Source organism: Periophthalmus magnuspinnatus, chromosome 24 (genome assembly GCF_009829125.3).
Source record: "Periophthalmus magnuspinnatus isolate fPerMag1 chromosome 24, fPerMag1.2.pri, whole genome shotgun sequence".
Lineage (NCBI taxonomy): Eukaryota > Metazoa > Chordata > Actinopteri > Gobiiformes > Gobiidae > Periophthalmus > Periophthalmus magnuspinnatus.
In genome coordinates this window covers 12,966,907-12,974,571 of record NC_047149.1, presented here as the reverse complement: position 1 = coordinate 12,974,571, position 7,665 = coordinate 12,966,907, and the positions used below count along the sequence as shown (strand labels likewise).

Here is a 7,665-nt window from a genome sequence, read left to right as displayed (position 1 = left end):
GTACATTTACACTTAGCATCCAAGTAAGATGGCTGTGCATCTTTCTTTAATGCTCTCTTTGCTCTCTTTTGTCATCATTTCTGTTTTAAAATAATCACAAACTTATAGAAATAATAGGCTATACAGAAATGACCAATACAGATCTATTGTTTTTAAAAAGCTTGTTGTAAGTTAGGAAGTAAGAAATTACTGTTAGCTTTGTATTATTTGTTTATGACTGATAGATAAAATGTTATTCTTATTAAGTATTTGCCAGGATTTTACTTCATAAGTTGAGTTGAAACCTCCACTTACCAGAAAGTGTTCTCCTGAACAATATTTAATAATATCACATATTATGTAGGGCTGAGTATTGTTAAAAGTGACTTGTAAGGAACTATACAACACTATAGAAAGTGACTCTATTTTGGTCTTCGAGTTTATGATTAGGTACCAAAAAAGTATTAATATAGTACTGGTATTGAAAATCAGGGATATAGGAAATCAGGAAAAAAATAAAGGTATATATATATATATATTTAAAAAAATCTGACCAAGTCTCTAGATTCGTATTACATTCAATAATGTGTGGGAAGAGCATCCGTTTCTTCAATTACAACTGCTTGATTTCAAAAAGCCGCCTCTTCTTTTTCTTTTCAATGGGGCCCAGGCCTTGATGTGCATCAATTGTCCATCTCCAGGGGCTCCGGGCCACTTCGGCGGCCCAGTTAGAGCGCTGCAAAGTCAGGGCTAATCCCCGCCAGAGAGGGGAATCACGGGAGAGCAGAAAAGCAACAATAACCAAGTCAAGCGTATAAAATGAAAGCGAAATCTCTATTATCAGTCCCGGGCCATTCCCAGCAAAGTGGTGAAAATCGGCGCTTGGGTTGAGAATCTGGGGGTCCCCGCGGGTTGGGAGACTCACACGACGCGAAAGGGCAATATTCGGGAGAAAAGGGGCGAAGAAGAAAGGCCCTCGCCCATCCCGACATAACCATTAAATGCAGTCTGACTTTATGTTGTATAGAGAGGGGCCGATAAGAAAGGAGCCACAGTACTGCTATGAAAGAATGAGGTTTTGGGCGGATTAGGGACGGACCCGAGGATGGAGAATAACTTCTGCATAACTTTACAGACTATTTTCTCTCTTTTTCCCCCCACGCCAAGAGCCAAGTTTAAGGCTAAGACCGGTTTGAGTTAACCCCTTTGTGATTGTCCCGGGACAGGCTTCATACGGGGAGGAAGAGGGGGAGAGAGGGTACCCTACAGATTTGAGCTAGACAAGATGTAAGCAGTAGAGATATATTTTAGAAAGATTATCTTAAATGTCTTAAAAATGTCTTTAAAGAGTTATTATAAATACAGGCCTAATAAATGGATAAAAACATAACGCCATTCATGATATAAGAAGGTGCTTCTGCTGCGGAATAAAGCTGTGTTAACAAAGCTAAAGACTTGACATCGGTTAGCTCAGTAGTGACGACACTTTGAATGATAAACATGGGCCTGGTGAAGATAAATAGACTTTAAAAACACAGAGGAACCTCTAGTGCCCTGATGATATCAAAAAGTTATGACATCTTAATTGGCTAAAATATCTTAGGTAGTGGGCAGTTCAAGAATCAAACTTATTTAAAGTCTCACCAGATCAAACTTTTTTAAAGTCTCTCCAGTGTCAGCAAATAGAAATATCTTTGTATTTGAAATATATAATATAATAATACAAAGATATTTCTATTTAATATTTCCTTAAACTAAATCCACAATTGTCATCATTTATCTCCCAGATTCAATGCTCAGATATACCAATGTTGTATGCTGCTTCTAACTTTTTCCCACAGATTGCTCTCTTATGATGAGTCAATCTCAGGATCTAAATCAAGAGGCTCGGGTTCAGAGGACTGCCCCTGGAGGGCTCTCATCATCACATCATCTCATCTATTATCAGTGTAATTAGTGATAATATCTCTGGACTATGTCTTATTATGGTAATGAACCCAGCAGAGCAACACCGGACATCTTTATTACAGAGATGAACATTTTATACTCTGATTAGCTCATAGTGGTGCATTCATAGTACCTGTTTAGTCTCAACACAGTACTAAAATTTTAAAATCAATTGATACTATGGAAATGATGATAAATGATGATAGAAAAAATGTAGATAATAGGATGTAATAGTCAACACAAAATTATAGTTTCTTTGATAATACCATATTTCTTTGATAATACCATAATGTACAACTTTGTCCTATTAATGTGATTGTTTCAGTATCAATACTGGTTCAAATTACTATATAGTTAGTTTAATTTTAGTATTGATTAAATTCTGGGTATCAGTTTGTTGACAACAGCTACTATACAACATTTTGCCAGCTATTACATGAAAAGTAAAAATCATGGACTAAATAAATTCCAATAAACAAGCCTTAAACAAACTAGGACTTACCAATGTAGCCTTTGTGCCACTCCAAGGCTGCATAAGCTCCTGGGTCAGGATGGGCATCTGTGTCAAACCTAATTTTCCTGTGGAGACCTTGAAGAAAAAGAACCAAGAGCAAAATATACTGAAAATTTGATTGATTATGACAATTGAAACATTATGTAAAATAAACAAAAACTGTAAAGCCTGTATAGTAAATATTAACAATATCTAAAAGGCATTCCACTATATTCCAAATTTCTTATTACTGTTTGCATTTTCTTTTTACATTATCACCATTACACACTCTAGTATATCAAATTGTGCAAACAGATAAGCTACAATGCACAGATGTATATAGCAGATGACAAAGGCTGCATGCTGTATAATTATTTCTGGAGAGGAGCTGCTAAAGGAATGGGGAACATCTGAACAATTAGGTGAACTGTGGTCAGGAGAAGAAGAGTTAATGACAAGTGCAGTGGAGTGACAGAGCAAGGGGCCAGAACACATTTAGAGCTGTGTGGGGATCAGAATAGAGCACTGATGCTCCCCCCTTATTTTCATTAGAGCCTGATGACTGCAGAATTGATGCAGTCCGTGAGTTATCAAGAGCCACTAATTTCACATTAACAACCATTGACTGCACCGGCTTGATTCAAGGGTTTTTTTGACAATTATCACAATCAGGATGGGAGCCCAAATCATTTACCTTGACTCTCAGAGCACGGAACACATTGCAAAATTGTATGGTGTCAAAAACCCCATAAATAATGAGAAGGCTTTCTAGCAAGTGCTCATCATGCATCTTGTCCCTGCCCCTTACCCAAATGACAAGCAATGATCTATAGAGATGTAGCATGTATTTACAAGTGCAAGTAGTTACTATGACTAGTCAGGGGTTTCAGTATATTTTCTCATACAGAGTACATTTATCATAAAACCAATATATATTTGTATATTATATTTATAGACAATTGAATTAAATGTCCATAATAGGTATTTTTTTAGGCTAATACCAATCAATCAGGATGTGTACATTGTATACAGCTAATTCTAGTAATTTATAGCCTAGATCCAAACTTTTGACACCGAGGGCCATATCTTGAAAAATATTCAACACGGAGGGCCATAGTGGTCAATACAGTGGATGATTCAGATGGGTGCATTTAACATAGTTTTGACTTCATACTTTAAATAAGGCTTGAAATATGAACATTTGGTCTGTATGACAATGCAATGTGATGTTATTTAGGTTATATTGGTAGGATTACTCAAATTTGCGATAAAAAGTACTGATTATGATCACTTGGGACAGTTCACCTGAAGGTTTGAGGGCCAATAAAAATTGGTCTGAGGGCCGCATTTGGCCCCTGGGCCTTAGTGGACACCCCTGGCCTAAATTAATAAGACACTGACACCTAAAACCATTTTACATAGACTGTGAAATGGATCTCTTGATTAATAAAATATGAGAACATTCAGACTATGCATTCTTGAATAAAATAAATGAACATTGCATAAAAGTTCAATTTCTATTCATAGAAATTATAAGGCAATTATTCAGAAACATTGCTTTTTATTACCTGAATTTTACGAAAATGTACACTTTACTTTGGTTTAAAAAAATACGTGTTTTTTTTTTGTTTTTTTTTTTGTGTGCTATTTTCGTGCTCATGAGCCTTTCTCTAAAGTGTATAATCCCATCTTGTTTGCATGGTGCTTTTCATTTATTTTCAGAATTTTTGATCCCCATGTGGCGATCGAGTTATGCTGTTCTCGCGAGATAATCGAGAGTCACATGAATGCCCTGTGAGGAAAACAAGGAAGTGCTACTGTTTTGATGAAGAGGAGGATCCGTCGTCCTATTCAGTCATGAGTTTCAATCAGAATACTTTGCTCGTTGTTTTATCTTGTATATGCATTAGTGTTTGTGTATCTGGAGAAGTTGTTTCGGCAGGTTCGCCAGTCTTTAAAACCCATGTGGACCCGCTATACTCTCTTAACCTGCTCACGGCGCTCAATGACTACTCGGACATCAGCCAGTACTGCAAAGACCTCCTGGACTTATTTGGCAATCAATACGTCGCTTATGTGAATTGTTTAGTGCCAGCAGCTCGACCTGTCAAAGTGTGCCAAAACTGCTTCGTTAACTTCGAAAACCTCAATAAAACATACACAAACATCTCATCAGACGAGGTAAGTCTGTTTTTACCTGTTACACTGTGCAACATTAGTACGTGTCTGTAGTCTGTCTCAGACCAAACACGAGTCAGTCACGAGTCTTGTGACTAATTGCTAGTGGCGAATTTGAGGAAATCACCATGGCTTGAGAATAGACTGAATGGGCTCAAGTGACTCGAGCATAGAAAGGAAGTCATTTATATCAAGTAAAGCTAAAACTCCTTTACTATTTACACTATGCATGTAAAAATAAATAAATAAGCTTACATACTTGTACTGCAATTATAATTCATATATTGTTGTTTTGTCCTGATCGCACAATATTATTGTGCTCAATGATATTATTATTGAGCACATTATTATTATGTGATCAGGACTATTAATATTATTAATAAATCATGAATTTAGTTATTTTCACAGTCAATCCTAATGTTTTGCGTCTGTGTGTTCTATGTTCTCAGGTGGGTCCAGCGGGTGAGGTCTGCCGGGACAGTCTACTGCGAAGTGACAGGCTAATGTTAGTTTTTCTGCTGTTTAGTAATCTGGATGGAATATGGGAAAAATCCAACTGCAAAAGTTAGTGATTCTTTTGAGTATTTGATGGGCTTCCCTTAATGTTTTAGCCACCTGAATGTTTTGCTGTCTTATTTGCAGATTGCATATCAAGTGATTCTCCAAGTCTGACCAATGACACACTGTATTTTCTTGCAATGCTCAACCAGACTTACAACTGCTTTGATCAATACCAGCAGGTATGCACTGCCTGCATTAATTACATGAGGATGTATTCTCAATGTATTTATTTTGTAAATCTTTTTTATCTCCACAAAGGGTAACCATACAGAACTGTGTAAAAACTGCAAGAACACATATCGAGACTTAAACATCCTGTATAGTGAGATGGAGAAGAATTATACAATGTGTATAGACATTGAAGATGCGGTATGTACACTATGAAATAGTTGAGAGTGCTATGATCTTTAGAGAGGAATCTGATTCATTTTAATATAGTAAATGTCCACTAGGGTTTGCAAAAATCCATAATAATGTGAAAGAAATACATAAATACGACAGAATGGGTTATTTTCTTGATTACTTCTAGAATTGCCCTGATCTATATAAAAAACAAGTATACGGCCACTAATAATTCAATTAAACTGTTATTATTTTGTGTTGAAAACAACATTTTACAACATTGCTGGAACTGAAATCGACCACCAAAGAGTGAGAAGCAATAAAATTGCTAATCTGCTTAGAGTGACCAGAAAATCATTCTATCAGATGACCATTTAAATGGTATTCTTTTTCAGATGAATGTAACCCGCAGACGCTGGAGTAAAACCTTTAACTGCTCATTCCCTCGTGAGGAGAACGTGCCGATCATTGCTGTGTCCAGCTTTATGCTTTTTCTGCCCATCATCTTCTACTTGAGCAGCTTCCTTCACTCTGAACAAAAGAAACGCAAACTCATACAGCGTGAGTAACCAGCTTAATGCACCCATTGTCACACCCAGATTTTTGACTGGGTCTTCTGAATCTGTGGTCTGAATGGCTGAACCAGACTGACTGAGTGACTGTGATATCGGTGAGGAATGGGTTTTGTGTTTTTCTAAAGCATGGTGGGGTTGCCTTGTGTATAACTCACATTTGACTAGGCTCAGGGATTTTATTTTGAACCTTGAATGGTCATAGAACACCTCAATGTTTTTGTAGTGTAAAATAACTGCCTTACAATGCCAAAACACTTTTTTTTCTCTTTTGTAAAAGTGTTGAGGAGTATTCTTTTTTTTTTTTTTTTTTGAGTATTTTATTGATAATGGCAACATAAAAGGGCTTATGCCACTTTCACCACTATGAATGATTGTTATTACTATTATTGCAATATTTCCACCAGACACTAATGTATTTATTTATTTTTTGCTTTACAGCTAAAAGGGTACCACAGTACTCCAGCTTGATGAACATTCAAGACAAACTGAGCTGAGAAGTCCCACACTTTACTAAAAAAACACCACACTTGAGAGGAAAATCCTCTTTTTCTTTGTGTCAAGACAATATTTTTTATATCCTAAACGCACCTGATGACATCTGCTGTTTGAAATGCACTGAGGAGGTACAACATTCACCACAGATTTGTCCCTGAACAATATTTGGACTCATTTTTTAGATCCATTGACCCATTTCCCAGACCCCCATTCGCAACTGCTGATCAGTTTTCTGCTTCTAACACACTGGTTTTAAAGTCAAATTGCCCACTTTGAATTGGTTCCGTAATAGATTTTAAAAAATTCATCACTGTTGTCACAGTAACACCAAGACTAACTAATCAAAGTTCTGCTCATCATTGCTGACCAATGTGTTGAACATGTCTGGGTTTTCAGCATCTGTCATATGTAGCCGTCAGCACAGTGACTTGAGTGTTGGTTGGATGCACTGATGTCTATGTGCACTATTTATGGGGTTCTCAAATGGGCTTTCTGTTGCTAATGTATGTCCAGAAAGGAGCACAGAAAAGGACCACTTGATGTCCATTAGCTGTAACGTGTATGTGCTGTGAGGAGAGGCAGGGCACACATCAGGAAGGGGGTGAATAAAGACACACTGGAAAAAGCACTCCAAAGTACCTCACTGTGATGTTACCTGTTTTCCAGTAGTCAGTGTTTTTGTGGTTTCATAAAGCTTTTAATGTGCTTTGCTCTGTGCTAGTTTTCCACTGATATTTAACTTAATTTGTTAAGGCTTTCTGTAAGAGAGGGCTCCTTTATGAGCTATGATCATTAAATTGGTGCATTTAGCTGCTAGTGGTGCAGTGAATAAATGTAAATATTACTTTAAATGAATTAAGGCTTTTGTCATGTGTAAATGGCTTTTTAGTTGTGTCAATAATAGATTTTCATTTCTTTTGGATCCCTGCATTAGTTTGTTTTCTTCATGCTGTAAGATTATATTCCTTTAATGTATTTTGTTTACATAAAGCCTGTGACAGCTGATTCTAAGCAAAGATGTGACCCCTCCTCGCGTTACATAGCCTTGTGTTTCTTGCAACTAGGATTTTTCTCCATCATTAACAGCTAATCTAA

General features: G+C 36.7%; 1 protein-coding gene across 1 annotated transcript; it reads left to right on the top strand.

Annotated features, from left to right (window-relative positions):
• The first annotated feature begins 4,210 nt into the window (after positions 1-4,210).
• On the top strand, positions 4,211-7,421 carry ostm1 (osteoclastogenesis associated transmembrane protein 1). Its single transcript, XM_033991167.2, has 6 exons — positions 4,211-4,600; positions 5,047-5,161; positions 5,240-5,337; positions 5,417-5,527; positions 5,896-6,061; positions 6,514-7,421. Exons 1-6 carry the CDS (start codon positions 4,277-4,279, stop codon positions 6,567-6,569), a joined length of 870 nt encoding a protein of 289 aa, XP_033847058.1. The 5' UTR covers positions 4,211-4,276; the 3' UTR covers positions 6,570-7,421.
• The last annotated feature ends 244 nt before the right edge of the window (positions 7,422-7,665 follow it).